Genomic DNA, 20,390 nt, shown 5'->3' with positions numbered 1-20,390 from the left:
AAAAAAAAAAAAAAAAAGGTGTCCTTTAAATTTTAAGAATAAAGTGGTAAACATCTCCAAATTCTGTGGAAGTGGAAAACATAGAATATAGCAAGAATTAACAGGACAAGAAATCTCAATTTCTGAGCATTGTGACTGTAACATCTGTCTAACTGTTCCATGTGTTTCTTTCAAAAATATTTTCCATCAGAGACTGATTTTGGCCATAACATTCAGAAGCAGCAGCAAAAATTTTCATTTCTAATAACCAGCTATTGCTATTCAAAATTGCAGTCACTACCACAGAACTATACTTAAATGAATTCAACAGTAACCACAGTATCATGCAGTGCAATCAACATTTTTCAGAATGTAATACAATAACAAGAAATACACATTTCATAGAAGTGTGGTTCTTCTAATCACTCTAAAGACATTTCCATAACATCACGGACACAACAGCTTCAGTAGATGGTATCAAGAGAATCTGTATGATGTCTTCCAAACAGGTACCTACTGCACAGAGCAGCCAAGCTAAAAATTGTAATTCATTTACAAAAGCATAGTCTGACATTCACTATGAAGAAAACTGGTCTCACCTTTTTCTTCAGGCCTCAGAGAAGGGAATTTCTTCTCTCCAGTTGGCAATTCAGGCTTTGGAGCTGAATGCAAAAACAAACCATAGACATTTCTCAAAGAGCTTTAATTATCTTAGTCACTAACTAAAAATATGACATACACCAATTGGTGTTTATATTTTCTCCTTTGCAAGGAGTGTAATACCATTTATAAACACTCATTTGAGTCCAGCAAACTGTAGGCCTGCATTAAAATGTTTCTAAAGTAGGTTCCATCATAATTTTGAAAAATATATAGCAGCAGCATAATACATAAAGCATAAAAAATAACCTCAAATTGTGACTACAGGTGACTGCATTACTAGGAAATACAAAGCTACTTCTGAATTTTCTTTTGAAGTCATGCACTGCTTCTGAAATTTAGTATTTCCTCAGAAGTGCACCACCACACAGATACTACGTACCTGGAGTTTTAACTGGAGGTGGAGGTTTCTTTGGCTTCTGCAAAATAGGGGGAAAAAAACCAAGGTCAAATAAATAAACAAACAAACAGATATTCTCTATTGAAGATAGACTTTATTTGTGTTTTGTTTTGCATACGGTAATGTCTAGCATGTTTACTAACTGATTTCAAAGTATTTCACAAAGGAGGCAATCAATTCACAGACAGGAAACACAGAGAACTGGAGTAATTCCTCCGGTATCTCCCAGACAACCAGTTGCAAAAACAGGAACAAAATGCAGGTTTCTTCAAATCTCAGATCGGTGCTTTAGCAACATGCATAAGCAGCAGAGGTACAAAAAACTAAAACTTAAGAATTACATCTTTTCTAGTCCAAAGAATCTGATCGCACCCATTTTAATTTCAATATGTAAAACTCAATCTGGGTTAATACAATGCAAGTTTAAAGGAGTAATCAGGTAAATTTTTGAACCAAAAATGGTCACTTTCACTGGGGAAAAAAAGTTCTAAACTAATTATAAGAAGAACTATTTCAATTATTTGACTTCTAAATTACAACAGAGTAAGACAAAATATTTAGCAGCGTTTGCAACATAAACACTGCAGTTACATGAAAAACATTGTTTTGAGCTTCTTATCACTGTATATTTAAGTGGGGAAAGGTGCACAGACTACTCTAGCCATTAAAAATTTACAATGTATTACGGTGCCACAGTTTGTACATTGAAAATAACTCTATTTTAAAACGCAGTCACTCATCACTTTCCTTAAACTGGTAAAACTGAATTTGATTCTCTCTCCTGTTGAAGGAGTACTGGCACCTCTCAGGACAGACATCTCAAGCCACCTCATCCTCAGAATCCAATTCATGAAAATGCTCTAGAAGAGGTGTCTTTGTGGTCATACTAAGGACAAGACTCACCGCTTCAAATGATCACAAAAGCCTACAAAAACACTTGTTCTTTATACAAATACTGCTAAAACCGTATGGGCTCAGTTTAATATATAGCCCCTCCAAAAATGCCTTGTAGTGGGTATTTTTGAAACAGTTGCTATGGATGGATTTCACTTCTGTGCCCCTACTGCTATTGAATAAGCTCTTCTTAATGCAGAACGATTTTATTCTGACAAGTAAAATGTAATTAAGCAAGCATGAAAACCCATATTAAATTTCTTTCTCTAGTTCCAGAGAACACAAAAGCTACTGAATTTAAGTAACAAGACTGTATTTTTTTTCTTTCCCAAAAAAGCAAATATATTATCCAGCTGTGTAGCACTGCTGCCTATATCAAAAACAATTACACTGAGAGTTCAGCATCAACCTGCCATTATACGATTCTGATCTCTGTTTTTATTAAGTCGTTATCAAAGAGCTGATTACAATAATCAGCCATCCAATGCCTTCAACTTCAAAGCTGCTCAGTGCAAGGTGAATCCCTGTACTGAGACACACTACACAAAGCAGACTAAAGGATCAAAGAAGATCTGTCTCCAGGAAACATTGTTTATGGTAAAAGAATAATTTTTTTACCCTCTCTAAAGGGAGCAATTCTGTATTGTGAAACATCGATACTACCCACCCACCCCTCAAATCAAGTCAGCCATACGTTACAGCATTTATGCCATCCTTGCAAAGCTGAGAATCAATTTGAAAAGAAAACGCTGACTTAGAGTAACTAGGCTTTCTGTGTATGTTAGTTAACTGAGCTTAAATGCTAAATTAGTAACTATCTGTCAGGTTGTATCTAGCAATCCTCTGTGAATGTCTCCAATTCCAGACCAAATGGCACAAAATTACTATGAAACTTTGAAACTCTCTTCTGCTGAGATACAGGCTTCAACATTTAAATGTCCTGATCTGGAGCTGAATCCGTCCCATCTGGGAATGATGTACATTTGTGAATTAACACAACCATCTTTGCTACACAAACTTGTCAGAACCAAAAGCATCACACTAATCTTAACAAAAAAGTTATAAAATAAGAACCAAAATTACAAGACCAAGGAGTACCACATGAAAACATTAATTTCTACAAGTTAGCACACGAGATTGTGAAAAAAATATTTCTAGATCCCAACCAAAGATTAGCCTTCACGCACTGCAACCTGCTGGCAAGTCTTAACATGGAACAATCCCAGTTGGTCCCACAGGGGTCATTCAGCATTTTGCAAGTATAGTTACTTACAGGACTACAGATGGAAGAGACCGACTGCTTATCTCCTTTCAAAAGAGTAAGGGTTTAATTCAATAATCAATTACACAACACCATGTTATCAGAACTATATCCTTTTCTATATGACCTAATCATACTCATTAGTTACAGTTAATCTCAAAAAGCATGCCTCAGTTTAATATTTAAGGAGAAGTTTAAACACAAACATTAACCTTTCAATCTTTCTTCTTTGATATAGCTAATTCAAGATAAAGTTAAAAACTGCCACAATTATAATATTATTTTAAGCAGCATAATGTGCTGTGAAGTCTTTTATTCCTTGCATTTCCATCAATACTTTTTTATGATACTGATACACATAAGAACTTACAGGGAAGTCTTTATCAGACTCTTGTATTTGAACAGCAAAATTATCTGGGAAGACTCCTTCTCTACCATTGAGTTCTCCTTTCCACCAGCCTGGCTCTCCAATGTCCTAAATCAAACAACAGAACATTTCAATCAATATTTACTTCTTCCTCAGAACAGATACAGTTACAGGAACAATGTTTTTGCTTTTACCCACAATATAAAACAACCATTTGTCTGAAATATCGCATTTATAAGGGGAATACTTTAGCCACCTTAGCAAGGGGAAACAGCTACTGATCAGATCAGGTTTGGTCACTTTTTGTTTGTTGTCTAAAAAGCAGAATGAAATGATATCGTCATATATAAGATAAGGGTATATAAGACCTGCAAAGGGAAGGAAAGCACATAAAACCAGTTATGACCCAATGCACAACATTCATTATTCTCAACTTCCTTGACCGGCAACTTATTCAGTAATTCAGTAAATACTTCAAGTGTCATTGGAGTAACACACAATTCTATTAAATAAAAGTGATTCTGATGTGATTGATCAGGTCCGCTTGTCTGAAAAGGGTGAAGCAGCAAGAGGATATAGCCTACTGAGGGAAAAAATAACCACATTAAGGAGGAAAAAAAAAAAAAAAAAAAGGAAAATTAATTCAGTGGCACAGAAATCCATTACATGATCTTACTGGATCGAGGCCTTAGTTTGTCCATAACAGAAAGTATGACGTTATTTGAATATTTTAGCAGCATAAATAACAGCTTTCTTCTTTGCCTCAGATCCAAAATACTGCAGATGTCACTCCTCCATGCAAATCCAAGTGGATTACTGCTGGTATGTGCCACTGTTAGCAGCACCAAGTAGTTCACCCCAAAGTTCAGCACACAACAAGGACAATTCAACACTCAGTTCAGCTGAGACACTGAACAGTAAAGGAGAGGAGGAAAAATAAAATATTAAGTAAAATAATTATTTAAAAAAAAAAATCCCACCCCACATTCAGTTAAAGTAGGAATCCACAGGAAAAAGACCTGAATAGGTGATTAGTGCTGAAAGTAAAAGTTTGCTAAAGTTTTCTTTCATTTCTCCCTCCATCACCCTTTAAATTAAGTACTGTAGGGTCCAATTTCTGAACAGTGTGCAGTCATGAATGGGATAAGGCATCTATTACTAAACTTCATTTAGACAGTGCTGAGGCATGCTAGCAAGTCAGAGACAACTCCATGGAAAAAGACCATATGCAGAACAAAGAGAAAAGAAATGGCCAAGGGGGACAGCCTTTGCACAAAGTGTATGTGCTAAAAGAAAAATACCTTAACACTTGGCAAGATCAAAACCCTGGCCTGAGTCAGCCACCTGACAGTTACATCAATATACTCAGACTTCAGAAGATGGTTTTGGAAGGAGAGCTCTGCTCTGGATAACTCTTCTTCGCTCCAGTTTGGACCAGCGTATGCTTTGGGTAAATTGGTTTAAAAAGGACAGAGAGGCAAGAGATTCAGTGAAGATGGGGCAAGGGCTGTCATGTTTAAAAAAGTGCCTTCCATAACTACTCTTTTCCACTCTAATTACAGTCAATAATACTGCTTATATCCATTTTCTCGTTAAGAGAAGTGGCCATCTTTTCTGTAAACTTAAAATCCTCCTAAAGACAAAAAAAAAATGTTACTTTTCTTCTGCAGCTGTGTGAAAGCTGAACACAAAAAAAAGAAACTTTCCACCTTTTTTAGGCAAGTCATTATTCCTTAATATAGCAGCATATAAACTAACAAAAGACTGCAGAGTACTGCAGGGAAATTAAGTATGGGTAGGTTGATTTCTTGTTTAAAACCATCACTGCAACAAGATGACCTTTCAAAGAGGTGCTTTCAATATTCATCACAAATAAGACCATTCAACTAGATAATCATGTTTCTCTAAATAGCCAGACAGTACCATTAACTTCTATGTGGTTATTCTGAAATATCAAGTATCTCTAACACCTGGACTTCATTGTCCTACTGAAAATATTTGCTCAGGTATTTTTCATAATACCTACATCAAAATCAGTAAGCACAGATCTTAATTTCTCACCTTTGACACAGTAATACTTTCCAACCATCACCTCTAGGTCAGCCTGATATATCACCAGAGAAAAAGTAGAAGCTCTGAAGGTAAAAGGGGTATTCGCAAAGCTTTTCCATTTGCCTCACTGAAAAGGCATTTGGTACCGGGTGTATACTGATCTGACTTGCCTTTGAGGAATCTAAGATAACTTCCCACTCTGGAACAACCTTTAAGGACATCTGTATCTCCACCAAGTGCAGAAGCAAAGAGTTGACTCTCACATGAAACAATCACTCTACAGGAATACCTACTCCAACAGACTCTGCTGCTTTCACATTTTACACATTACCTACCTGTACAAAATCCACAAAAGCTATATAAATGGTTAAAGCAGACCAAACATCTTACCTTACTGATTATTTGAATGATCTCGCCTTCTTTAAAGCTGAGTTCATCATTTGAGCCTTCATAGGAAAATATTGTCCTGCAATATTCCTTGGCTGAAACAAAGCAGCACAATTAACATTTGCATACTGTGTGTAGTAACATACACGATACCAGCTCACTTATGCTGCCTGAAAGGAGAGCTCAGAAATTAACACTATAATCATACTTCCCTTCTAGACCAGCCATCTGAGACTGTTTTACAACTGTTCACTATGTCATTTGTATCACAAGAAAAATAAGATTATATATTTACAGAGCAACAGAGATCTATCTAACCCTCCCCATAGCATTATACATTCAATTTTGAGCTACTTCAGACAAAAATGGTTTCAAGCTTTTTATTGACAGTTTATATGTTATTTTCTCAAAATTGATCTAAGTTTCAAATTTGCAATCCCAATTAAATACATGCAATTGTTTTAAGGTGACATCCTTTATTAACACGTACAATTACAGCAACTTCAAATACCCGAGCAGCACATTTACTGAAATTCTGCAGTGAAATCAAGTAACTGAAGCAAATAATTCCTTGGCTAAGCATCTGAAACCAGAGCTCTCTGAGTGATCAACTCAGACAGTCACAGCCTCTTTTGCAAAAGTAGAAAGAATAATTCCTTTCTTTCCATTTGGTTCACTAAATATCCATTTAAAATTGTGATAACAATTTCAGGTGAAAAAGCAGGAGGATTCGTTTTCCTTTCCCACACTAGAACAAAAACGACATGAGAAAGGCCAAAATACATTAATATAGAAGTCTTGATTGCAAAGCATTTTTTTGCACCTTTTTTAAGCCCAGCACATTTCAAATAAGTTAGCAGATAAAAAGGCTGGATTTCTGTATCTGACAGAGTAAGGAAGAGGTAGCAAACAAAAAGGACTCTAAAGGTACTGCCATAACCTATCAGTTACTTGGCACTGACAACACACAGAGGTGAGCAGCTGTACCAACCCCCAGGTAGAGAGCAGCACAACATCATTAGGATCGTCTGCAAGTCTTAATGACTGCCTTTTGCTGGCTGGTAAGAAAATAAATGAGTTGCAGTTGAATCTTTTTGTTGTTGTTGTATTTTGTTTAATAAAGATACAAATCTTTAGTTAAAAAAAAAAAGCACAAATTGTATTCTTAAATAAAAATCTCTCTTGGTCAGTGACAACCACTATGTTAAAATGCAAAAGTATGCCGAGAGAGAGAGAGAGAGAGAGAGAGAGATACATACCTATATAGATATACATAGATACATAACCACATGAGTAATCCTAGGTACTAGGACTTGCATTATTTTACTGCCTTATCTACTTATCAGAAAAGCTCAACTATAGATTGGCTATATTGTGGTTTCTAAAGAGTTACAGAAACATACACAGAACCATGTCAAAGAGATGAATGTTTAAATCAAGGTAAAAAAACCACACTGACCAAAAAAAGATTTCAACAGGTACGCTACAAATATCTATCAAATTCAGGGATTTTATTCATTCACACAAAGCACTATACCAGCTACTGTGAAGAAAGTTAACTTTATCCCAGCCAAAACCAGGACAGTAACAAATAAGTGTAACACAAGTGTAATACATTTCTATACATTCCAATTCTGTAAAAATACATGCATTTCCTTACTGCCTGGGGATTTGGCCAGTACAGCTGAACTATACAACCCTTCCCTTCTCTCCTCCTCCTCCAAGCACTTCTGCCCTCCTCCCATGCACCAAGTCCCACAACAGACAGAAAACCGTGCCAGAAAGGGAACCTTTCACTCTGCTCCAGCTGCCAGGAAGGCTGGAGCCAGGGAGCCCTGCACCCTGCCAAGCTCCCCGCACGTGCCAGGCTGGGAACCCCAGCAGTCAGCACCACCCAAGAAACCAGGCCACGTACGTTAAGAGGATGTATAATTTGCCACTTCAGCATCTTATTTTGTGAGCCTGATATTCTGCCGCTAGTTAAGATGAAGAAAGAGTCCAGTTTAACTTCCCAGCATTGAAATCTAAGATGGTATTTACAAAAGAGTAAATCTGAACTTCAGTAAATATTTTTAATAAAAGGTAGTTTAAAACTGAATCTTTTCCAAACACTCAGGACTAGCAATACAGTAGCAGGAATCACAGATGTTGTATTCTAACATAATGGGGGGAAAGAGGGGTCAAATTGTGATTATTTTATTTTTTTTAAACAAAATATTTTTACATACTTGCACCAGAGGCCAAAACAAGCTTCCCAGAAATAGCAGAGCCACACCACAAAATAAGCCACACTAGCCTAAACATTTGAGAGATCTCTTTATTTGCTAACATATTGAACACAGTTTATTTTAAATTTGCTCTCTCAAAACTGAGGATGATATACATAAACTATCATATGGTCTATATTAAAATAAAAACACTAAGAAAATCTAGCTTTCCTCCAAAGGTTATAAGATGCTCTTAAATGGTGTCTATTATTTACTGATATTCTCCTACAGCATCTATTACTACCATATTTAAGTTCCTCTCTGACGTATTCATTTCTCCAGGGAGCAGAGACTCAGCATGGCTACTGGATTAGGCCAATTTCTATGCTTTTAGCATGAGATGCACCCGAAATTACGAAAAGAGCTAAATAATGAATGTTCCAAGTGTTCAGTACTGAATGTTCAGATTTTTTTAGGCAGACTTGGGTTAATTTTTATGCAAAAAATTTTAGACAAGTCAAGTTTCACAATGCTCAGAGCTGTACACTGTCTTGCTGGCTCTTACAGCAATAGCACTGGAATGGTTTAAAAGCAAGATCCCAAGACTATCCCAATTTTGGTGTTTAGTAAAAATTTCAAAGTTACAAGTAAGCATCAACTTCCAGCGAATGCATCGTTCACAAACTTTTGATATATGCTTTGCAATAGCAAAACTTAAGTATTAACTACTCTCAAGCCATTACATCAAACACTTCTTGACAATAATCGGCTGTTTGTAAACATGGTCATGCTGTTTACAGCTATCTAATTCAACACAGCCAAAATATGGCTAAAATGGCATGGATGCCCTATATACTGCTACAGGTACAGATAAACTAGGGCTCTGACTAACAAACCTGCAATTTCAAGTGCGCTGTTGTGCTAGATTACACAGCTCCTGAACACAGGCAAAAAGTCAATTGTTTGTTGCAGTTTTCGTATTTCTGCAAATTATGCATTCCATGTAAAACGACCCACTTACACCAAAATAAGGTATTTCCGCATAAAACAAAAATATACTTGAAATTACAATACAGAAGTCAAAACAACGTCTGCTCTGGAACCAGGCGAAATGAGCTGTCTACCCATCACATAATTGAAGTTAATTTTTTATATGGGGTTGGCACTCCCACAAGGTGTTTTGGGTTGACTTAAAAATATCTCTCTAGATAAAACTATGCAACTTGGTAGTTAAATGAAGTCATAAATTCTTAGAGATAATAAAAAAGAAAAATAAAAAAAAAGTTATTATAAACAGAACCACAATGGAACTGGATTATCTAGGGAACAGACTTCAACAAAAAACATAGAGCACCAACTTTCTGACGCAAGAAACTTCGCATACAGTTATGACAACACACTAGCAACTCCACAGTAAATTCTGAGCCTAGAGAGTCAATTCTATAGGCAGAAAGTAAGTCAGTTTGAGCACGTCAACAGAGCAAATTAATGCAAAGGAGCTGCTGCAATAAAACTTCGTACCCTAGCCTTATTTTGTTCTGGGAGACAACCCTACAAATATTTTTGATTCATTTTCCACAGAAATGCAAGCAAAAACTCCTTCAGTCTCTTTTGCATTTGAGTAACTCCTCAAAGGTAGAGAACATTATAGAAAACCCCAGTATACACAAAATTGTAAGATTTTAACACACAAAAAAAGTGACAACCAAATACTTCTCTAGAGAGGACTACCAAGTAACAGATGTAAAGTTCCATCAGCCTTACCTTTTGGTTTACTATCAGCTTCCAATTTTACTACTTCTGACGAGTTTTCAGTTTTTGTTGTACTGGGACAATGAATTAGCTTCGTTCCAGCGGGATGGTTAGGTGATGGCTATATGAACGAAAGAACTTTGTTAACAAAAATTTATTGAGTTTTACTTTTGATAGACTACAGGACATACTCAGGTTTTCATTAGCTGAGATGATGTAAATGACCATCTCCAAGAGCTTCAATGAGCTTCTCCATTAAGAACTTACCGTAGTTACTTCATTATGGCCACTGCAATTAGAATTTTGTCTACTGATTAAAGACACAGCACAGCTTTCAAACTGGAAACCAATCTCAAACATTGCCAGATATACTTTTGCCATTGTATTTCAGCAGTTCCAAGTGTTACTGTTGCATTACCCTGAAAATTGCCTCCTCCAGCACAGAACAGAAGTGGTTATTTAACAGTTGCACTGAAAGCAACTCACTGACCATGCTTACTTTGCACTGGAATAAAGCAGGAGTATTCAGTAGTCATAGACCACCTCAGCAGAAGAGGCAATCAGTTTTTAACTACTCAGACAAATGTAAGAGCACATGAAAGCCCATCCTGGCTTCCCTTCACTCTTAACGATTTGTACAGAACAGAACCAGAACAGAAAAATGTCACTAGAGACTTCTCTTGAACAAATAAAAAACCACAACCAAAAAAAACCCACAGAGAGGCATTGCAACCAGTAACAAGTTTGAGAGTTAACATCTAACCAAAATAATTGTTCCAATATTATTTCTTTTTTCCCCAGGAGACATACTGAGCTGCCAGGAAGATTCAGACAGTTTCAGTTGCAGCCACTTCTTCACAGCCCTATGAGCTACAAACATAGAACATGATCTTACAGTCAGTACTTACCTGAGCAGCCCTAATAGTGTTACTGATGTGAAAAATCCCATTGCCTTTAGTTACTCTGTTCATTTTCATTTACAGTTAAACTTCACAGACTTTCTACTGCCAGAGAAACTAGATTTACTCTCCTTAAAACCAGATGATGCCTGCGGGCTGATATTTGGTATCTCTGACATACCATAGAGGAAGCCACGGACACTTGGGATGTTCTTGGAGTACATATGCAATTTAACTCGCTTGAGAATGCTATATGGAGGAAGCACTAAAATAACCCACCTATGAGATTAAACAAGTCCAATATGGAAATAGTTCTCTACATTTCCCCCTTCCAAAACGAGACACAATTAGAAGTGTGAGAAGAAGTTTAGGCAGACAGGGTATAAATAGCCTGAGCCCAGGCAGGATGCTGGGACCAGCTGAAACCTATCTAAGTATCTCCTGCAGGACCATATATACTCTTGAGCACTTAAGATATATCACTGCTCAGCCTTCCTGTGCTGAACAGTCTCTGAACTCCCCAAGGGAAAAAAGCCCTCTCTGCTCTAGAGTTTCTTGATGACATCTTTTTCTACTGCCTTAAAGACTAAGAATGCACTTCCAGCATCCCTCCATCTAACTCCGAAGTGAGTTGAGCACGAATCCAAAGAAGCCATCCATTTTTGCAAGAGCTGCATGAGAATTATCTCCCTAGGGCTCTCCAGGTTGTTCTCTAAGTCTGTCCACCTTTGGGATAACTTTGGCAACAAGCATAACTGGAATATTAAGTGCTAAACTCAACTGTTTATTTCATGGTCTTTAAGCTATGCAAAACTTTTCTCACTTCATTTCCCCTCTTGCTGCGGAACAGCATACAACAACTTTCCAGACAAGTCAATTAACAAAACAGAGTTCCAACGTATTTTAATGTTTATATAGTCAAATAACACAATTCAAAATGAGCAGATTTCACATTAATCAAACATACTTTAGATAGGCTCTTTATACTCCCAAGTTACAAGGTAGAAAGTAGGGAAACACACTTTTGAACGATCAATCTCATGACAAGAAAGCAAACTGAAAGCTAGCTCCTGAAACCCTAGTCTAACAGCATTCACACGAAGATGTAGTGATCCCACAGACTCCTACTTCAAGGGACAAAGCCTGGAGAGAATCAAGGAATATCAATGTGCCTTCATCGAATCATAGAATGGTTTGGGTTGGAAGGGACCTTCAATGATCATCTAGTCCAACCCTCCCGCCATGGGCAGGGACATCTTTCACTAAGATCAGGTTGCTCAGAGCCCTGTCCAACCTGATCTTGAACACTTCCAATGATGGGGCATCCACAGCTTCTCTGGGCAACCTGTTCCAGTGTCTCACTACCCTCATCATAAATAATTTCTTCCTCATGTCCAATCTAAATTTACTCTCTTTCAGTTTAAAACCATTGCCCTTTGTCCTGTCACTACAGACCTTGGCAAAAAGTGTCTCTCCATCTTTCTGACAAGCCCCCTTTATATACTAAAAGGACACAAAAAGGTCTCCCTGAAGCCAAGCTAAACAACATCTTCCTTAGGAGATAACATTCGCTGAGCCTTAAATAGAAGGCGATAGTCTTGCAACTTTCATTTTCTGAATCATCTGATGTTTTGACTGGACCAGAAACAAAGACGACACACACCATGTCTATAGGTGAATGAGCACTGCTCTTAGCACTGCTACAGAGGGAAAGCACATTCAAGGAAGTCTCTGTCCCTACCTTCTTCCCAGGGACTCACCCCACCTTTTGCCCTACACCATTACGATTATTTCCGTAGCAGCAGAGGAAAGCAAATCAGTCACCAAAACAGCATTAATGACCATAATCCACAGACAAAAACATTGAAATCAGACAAAAGTTTTAAAAGCTTTCTTGAATTGATCACCTGAGTAAAAACCTGAAATACTGGATTATCTCAGCTGCCTTTAATTTATCAAAAGCTGAAAATCCATACATAAGCTCTGGGTATAAACAATGCATATGTTCAAGATAAAGGACTGAGCATCGCTGTTGTGCTTCCAAGGGATAAGAGCACTCTTGGGATCAGATCAAAATAAAACTCAAACTAAAGCAATTTCACTATCATCACATTATCTGCTCCTCCCTAAGCTTTAAGTTTGATATAGAGAATAAAAGCGCTCCTTTTCCCACTCACTTGTAAAAAAGGGGGAAAAGAAAATGAAAGAGGATGAAAAACTGTAGAATGGTATTTTTCAGGCTTTCACAATCAGCAGTTTATGTAGCTCATTGACCTAAGACATCACCAAAGCCAAAAGCTTGGCAGCATTCATTGAAGGACATTTACACTGGTAATGACGGCTGACACCTAGAACAGCAACCTCAACACCCACCAAAACTTGGGAAAAAAGCTCAAGCCAAAAACTAAAGAAACCCTCAAATACTCCTTGTCTTAAAGGCCAAGTTTCATTTGTATGGGAAGACTTAACATTCTTGTCCCAGATTATATACAAAGTCTGTTACAAAGAGAACTATGAGACACCTTGTACTGGCGATGTGTTTGAGAAGTTATTATGTGTATGAGAAGTTATTACATACCACATGGCTTTGGAACGACAATTTTTGTATCAGCTTGGTTTTCCCTCTCTAATGTTTTAAATAAAGACATTTGAATAGACCTTTTGGAATCAATGTTAAATATAACTCACTATGAAAGAAGTTTGAAGGGGTTTGTTTTTTTTATAGGCAAGAGCCCTATGAGATGATTATGTTCTGATTATGGAACAATATTGACAAATTTTAAAATGGCCAGTGTATTCAGCATCTGTAAGATATCATGTCTTCAGATTCCACATCTAAATTATTTTTCCAGGAAACCCAAAAATAACAATATGAACTTGTACAAACCTTATCTTGCTTTTTATCTTCTGATTCATTACTGGATAATCTTGTCTTAAGTTTCACTGAGCCTTCTTTAAAGATATCTCCAAACCCAATACCTCGGATTTTCTTTGGCTGTGCTGGTCCAGATCCAGGTTCACTCCCATTTCCTGGAGAGACCACAGGTGAGGTAGGACCACTGAAAACAGACTCTGAAAGTAAAAAAAAAGAAAGAAAAAGTTGTTTTAATATCTGAAAGTATTTATTTGCTCTTCTGGGAAAAAAAAGGTGGAAGTAACCCAGCTGCGTGCACTGCTCTTGCTAAACAGCTTTTCTAGGAACATTATTGTAGCTGTAGTACCTCACATTTGTTCTAGTTGTATATTTAACATAAGAACATTTGAAATGACACCAGTATTGCATTGAATACTCTGGCAACTACGTCATTAGATCACTAATATTTCTTGCTATTTCAATTATCACTCAGGCTCCACAGTCTGTTAATGTCAAACTTATGTTTTCCATTAGTTTTATGAAACATTGCTTATGCATTCTTGGAAGACATGTTTTTAGTCCAACATTTAAAAGCTTGTCATTTGCACAGCTATAGCTGCTGAAAGTAATAATCAATGAAGGTCCATAATGAGTCCTACCATGTTTCAACAGCCACAGGAAAAAAACAGTGTGCTTCAGTAGTAAAGTGATGCCTCTCAAGACACCAAAGTGAAATTTTCCTATTGCTTAAAATGTACTAGGTATCAAAAATACCTGAAAAGAGTTTCTTGCAAATTCATTTAAATAGCTTTTTAACCTGATAACACTTAAAACCTATTTTAAATGAGTTAAACAACTATACTTGATTTGAATGTTTGAGATTAATCACTAGTAGATAACAAGTATTTTAGATTCTTTTAATCTTTCAGTTTTAATGGACAACATTTATCCATCCCTCAAAAATGTAGTTCAGAGAAGAACTTAATTTAGGTGTTAGCAGCTTTTAAGACTTTTTTTTTATTTTTAAGTTACAGTCAAATCTGTTAAAACCTACAAACTAGTATTCATGGGCAAACTATTTCCCTGTGCAGAATTCCAGGAGATAGTCATGTGAAAACAGACAGCTTTTATAAACAAATTCAAAATAGCCCCCACATCTTTTAGCCTTTCAGTTAAGTTCTTCCCAGCATATGCATGCCTGGGAATTGCAATAAAGATTAAAGCCTCTTCCCTCAACCATAAATTTCAGGGATTTTGATAATATTGTGAAGTTACATAGCCTCTTGACTTCAGTTTCTCACATTTCTTCAACTGAGTTACTCTTCACTTAGTTCTATCCCTCTTAGATATCTAAAAGGATAGCTAGAAATTTCATTGATGAGAAAAGTCCAGGTTGCATGTTTGAAAGACCATAGCTCAGTGAATGGGGCATTTACTGTTTCCTGGGAGTGAAGAAAGAACCAGCAGATACTTGAGATCCTGACTGTGAAAGCACTGAGCATTAGATATAACCCCTGGGGGTGCGAGGGGCTGATAATCATAACTTCTTAGTTACTGACAGAAAATACAATTACTTCAAATTACTGTCCAGTCCACAGTTCACTGATCTCAGTATTCAGGAATTAAGACACATACCCATTTGTAAATTCGTGTCACCAGACCCCACCAAACTTAATGAACTTGACTTCCAAGGAGACAGCCACTGAGCTATTTGGGACTGCTCAAGTCAAAAAACTCTTGTTTTACACTACTGCAATTATTTCCACAATTTACCAAAAAAAATCCAAGCCAGACTTTTCTTCCCTGCCTCTGAGCAAACCCTTGTTAGAAACAATCAATACAGAACATCTTGTAAATGAGGGTGCACATTACTAGAAGAAAAAAAAAAAAAAAAAAAAAAAACCACAAAAACACTTTTTCCCTTGAACATTACACAGCTGTCTTTAAGCATCAATTAACTCGCATTAAGAGGTTGTTCCCAAAGAACACTCCCATTCCAGCAGTATCGTATCACAAGTCCTCAGTCTTCAAACAGGTCTTCATAGCCAGAATGCCTCTGAAGTGCAGTTTCAAGGGAACAAAGTAACCGCCTGTAAAGCATACACCTGCCTGGCACCACTCAGCACTCAACTACTGTTCAGCCACAGACTGTCTGCTTCGGTCCGAGCTATACAGTCATAGCCACAGAGGAATGGCTAAACGTAAATACTGCCTTAAAAACCATTTTATTGTTAGATTAAAACATGATAAAGAACCAGGGCCCCCTTCCCAGGATTCATTTTAAGTTGAGGCTTTCCATACAGTTTTGCTTGAATTCAAGTTTTAATTCTCAACTGACATGGTTAAACGCTTAAGTTTTCCATGTTAGAGAACCCACGTCTGTGAGAGTAAGACTGAAAAAAATCTATTAAACAGAAGAATAATTTTATACCCAATACCAAAAAAGGTCAACTCTGAATATGATAAAGTTTCTAGTGATAAAATATAGAATATACATTTGCAAGATCAAGACCTTGACTGCAATTTTATTAGAAGTGTATTGGGAGCAAGACAGGTTTCATAATCAGCATCGATGTTTTCTAGAATGAAATTAATGGTTTAGTAGGCATGGAGGTGTTAGGTTGATGGTTGGACTAGATGATCTTAGAGGTCTTTTCCAACCTTAATGATTCCATGATTCTACAAATACTTACCGTTCTTAGGAAGCTTGAATTCTTTACAACTTTTATTGTACTACAACCATGATACTCCAAATTATACCTGAGATCTAAAATTACTTTGCTAAGGGTTTACAACAAACAGAATACCACCTGTGTCATCCAGAGCGTCCTGTGTTTCTCCATCATCCGCCAATTCCAATTCTTTCACAAAGTTTGAAGGAAACAACCCTGCCTTGCCATTTAATGTTCCACTCCACCAGCCTTCTTCTACCTGTATAGAAATATTTTGCACATTACCAATAAAGCAAAAGGAAATTCCTATCCATTCCACCCATACTGCACTTATAAAAGTCTACAAACAACTTTGGGAAAGTTGAAGTGACCATGATTTCTGTTTAAAGAAACCTACCAAAAATGTAGAAACAGTAGGCAAAAAGAAGAGCAAGAAAATAATTTACTGTCACTTCTATCACTACAGCAATGATCCTGAAACATGAAGCTAGCCCCATGCCAATTAATCCAAAAGAGCAGCGAAACGTTCAACAACTTTCTCAAGGTAAGACAGAATAACAGGCATTACACATCTAACACAAGAAGAAATATTAAACTGTTTATGAAATAAAGATGCAACTTTTAGCCTGGCTTTTATGGAAATTTTTATGTATTCTTGCTGTCCATCTGTCTTTTCCTCTGTCTCGTCCAGTTTCCATCAGTCCTATTCCCACTGGCCTTGTATCCATTGAACAGTTTTAAACAATTTTGATCAAAAGACACAAGTTTCAAAGATGGAATTTCTACAGATAATGTTGGGTAGAATAGAGAAAAGTCCTTAAGGGCATCACAGAGTAATGGAAAACTAAGCTGTCCATTCCTTCTAGCAGGAGGCAACTGGCTGAACAGCGTACGCCTAGCTCTAGATGTGTCAGAGGTACAGATACTTTCTGATCCGAGCTGGCCAGCTGATGAAGGTAGCCGAGACACACGAGGATTTTGTGGTGGCACACAGCAGTCCTAAGGATAGAAGTCTGTTGGATGCAAATTTTGTTGGCTTTGCTATTCACAAAACAACTCCTTTTTGCACTGGAAATAAACCTGTTCAGGAATTAGGAAACATATTGACACTAATGCTCAGTTATGTGCTTGGATTCCTGGTGCATCATTTACACTGCAATACTCCAAAATGTAATGGAGTGTTTATCAGGAGTACCCCACAATTCAAGGCAGAACAAAAGCTGGGCACACATAGGTGACTGTGTAAAACAATGCCAGAAGACTGGGTAAGAATTGTGCTCTTCAAATTTATGAAGATTTTGCAAAATGTCTTAAATAAGGCGAATGTATTTGCCTAGCGAGCACTATTTAAAAACTATAATTAAGATAAATTTTCAAAATATTTCATTTCATTGCTCTGGTTTGGGACTGGAAGGCTGTTTTTAGAGAGGAAAGAAAAGCAACGGGGGGGTGGGGAGACACCAGCAGTTGTTTACGCTATCTTTTTTTAGCCTTGTTTTGTAGGTCACTATGCCTGAAACACAGGCATAGTTTTTAAACGCTAGCCTACCTCCAGGCAAGCAGAACGCATGCAAAACCTGGCAGCTACAGAGACAGACAGGCAATGAAAAGAGTATTGTTATTTTTAAAGACACCCTGGTGCTCAAATATAGCTTTGCTGTGGACGGTTCAAATTCAGAGTCTGGTCCTCTGAAACAAATTTTAAGCGTAGATTTCTGACAAGTCCTGACTGGGCTCCGGTGCCTCATGCTTTACCTAATACATTACAGAAAACTGAAATTCAAATGCCTTGATTCACCCATACTACACTCAAGAGCCATGAGAAAGGGTCTTTTAATGCTTACAAGACAGAAAGCGACTCGAGCATCCATTTAGTCTTCTGCCAAGAAATAAGGTCAGCAAAGCACTTTACAGACTTGCAAGGCAAAGCGATGCCAATTCAGAGACAGTCAGGAATAAAACAATAACTTCTTAAGCATACTTGCTTCAGCCTCCACACTGTCTTTAAGAAACCTGACTATATATGAACTATATTATCAGAAAAGGTATCTTTAATTGACATTAAAAAAGCAGCTTTAAAAAGTTCTTCATGCTTTGGTGGAGAACATCCGTGCATCTCTGGACACTAGCAACACAGATGACAATTTCACAACTCTTATCTTCCATTTCGAAATCTTACCACATGATACAATTTCCACAAGAGGGAGTTAAAGCTCTGGTACACACATCAGCACTTTTTTTGTGAATCCCATCAACTTATTTCTGTAAGATGATGAAAGCTCAGATTTCTAAACAAAGGGGGGGAAAGCCTTAAACAAGCAGTTTTGCCAATCTGATTTTTTTTTTTTTAATAAAAACTCCACTAATGGAGTCATATGAATTTTGATTATGCTTGATAACACAGCATGCAAATATTACAAATATAATACTACAAAAATAAATCTATTTAGTGGTGCATCTGACAGAAGTAGGGGGAAGACATAAAGGGGAAACAAAAGTTTTACAGCAATGATACAGTTATGATGTGCACTTTGTGCGCGTATTTTGCATGCAAAACCCACATGTTCTGTAAACAAAACCCCCTGCAGATTCAGCCAGCACGTAGCACAAGGGCCTTCTTCCCTAAAAGCTACTTGTGATCCTTGTAGCCTGCTCTCTTCCACATTAGCCATTTAATTTCTGATCTTGTCTGCCTCCACCTTTGATTTCACGATCAGCAGTGTCAGTTGTAACTACTGAATTTATGAAAACAATTGCAAGAACTGAATTATTCTCAGGCAACTGGTAGAACTGATCCCCTTCTGTAGCTGATTTTACCTTACTTTCCCCATTTAATGGAAAGATCATTTGGTCACTTTAAGTAACAGTTATGAGTTATCTGCATATAGATAAGTACCAACTTTTATATATAAATGGAAGTGTATCGTCTCACAGTAGCGAAGGCAAGTTACTTAAGACAAGGTATCCCAGCATATTGCACAACCAACGGATGGTATTTTCTACCATTCTTCACATTTCTGGTCCATCAGTACAGTTTTGTGAAGCAGATTGAGCCTACACCTGTTAGGTCTATTCTACACCATCATAAAAATAGTGTGGAAACAGCTCTAATAGTTAGCTGCAATATTTTTTTTATCTGGTAGCATCTGCCTAAAAATTTGATTAACACTTTCTCAGAAGTAGCAAAGGCTGGGTACTACAAATATGTATTTTCAAATCATTAGGAAAGGAAGAAGCATGGGGACTGACCCACCCTCCCACCCCCCACCAAAAAAAAAGAATAAAATAAAATCCATGTTTCCGTAAGAAACCAGATGAGGAAATTCTTTGATCTTTTTTATTCTGTTTGGCTACTTGGTCATCTCCAATACATCATAGTGAACACCCCTCCCAAAATAATTCCAGATGTTGACATGTGTAACCCGAAACAGCAGCTTCCGCAAGAGTTTACTGCACATGCTATCTCTTGTAAATGCTTATGTTGGACCATTCAAAGTCATGACTGCTGGGTACAGGCACTATCCACAAATTAAACTGGTGAGGTTATCCAGGAGCACTCCTTTACAAAACTCCCCCACACAATGGTATTTATGAAACTGTGATTTTAGTGAGCAGGTTCTACAAGTCACTTGCTCTGTTTATTCAAAGAGAACAAATTCTAGAAGTCATTAGTGCAAATGCATCTAAAAGCATAACTTTTTCCTTGCTAGGAGAATGGAAAAGTCCTTTCTGGCAACTGTCAGGATCCTGGAGAGTTAGCACTCTCTTCAAAAGAGGTCATGCATGTGAAAAACACAATCTCATAAAGCTACTTAAAAAGCACCGCCAGACACATGGCTAGGAAGAAAAGTTCAGTCTTCTCCTTCCTCAGACGCTCAGGGAGGTAGTAAGAACAGATGGCACCAGTGAAGGTCAGAGCATGCCGTGCAGAAGTTTTCCACCTAATTCTGAAAAGGTTCCTTCCACGATCCCTCCGGTCTTTTTCTTCCCTGACAGATTTCACTCT

At 37.3% G+C, this 20,390-nt stretch overlaps 1 protein-coding gene across 2 annotated transcripts in view; it reads right to left on the bottom strand.

Moving 5' to 3' along the window:
* The window catches only part of CD2AP (CD2 associated protein), an 86,445-nt gene that overhangs the window by 18,242 nt on the left and 47,813 nt on the right, over positions 1–20,390 (bottom strand). For both annotated transcript variants that reach the window (XM_075497790.1, XM_075497791.1), the window contains 7 exons: positions 16,523–16,643; positions 13,746–13,930; positions 9,972–10,080; positions 6,004–6,095; positions 3,565–3,669; positions 1,022–1,058; positions 579–641 (listed from right to left, as the gene is read on the bottom strand). In XM_075497790.1, coding sequence (XP_075353905.1) covers positions 579–641; positions 1,022–1,058; positions 3,565–3,669; positions 6,004–6,095; positions 9,972–10,080; positions 13,746–13,930; positions 16,523–16,643 — 712 coding nt within the window. The remainder of the gene's footprint in view (positions 1–578; positions 642–1,021; positions 1,059–3,564; positions 3,670–6,003; positions 6,096–9,971; positions 10,081–13,745; positions 13,931–16,522; positions 16,644–20,390) is intronic.

Source organism: Mycteria americana, chromosome 3 (genome assembly GCF_035582795.1).
Source record: "Mycteria americana isolate JAX WOST 10 ecotype Jacksonville Zoo and Gardens chromosome 3, USCA_MyAme_1.0, whole genome shotgun sequence".
Taxonomy (NCBI): Eukaryota; Metazoa; Chordata; class Aves; order Ciconiiformes; family Ciconiidae; genus Mycteria; species Mycteria americana.
Note: the sequence above shows the minus strand (reverse complement) of the source record. Positions and strands in the feature narration are given on the sequence as shown.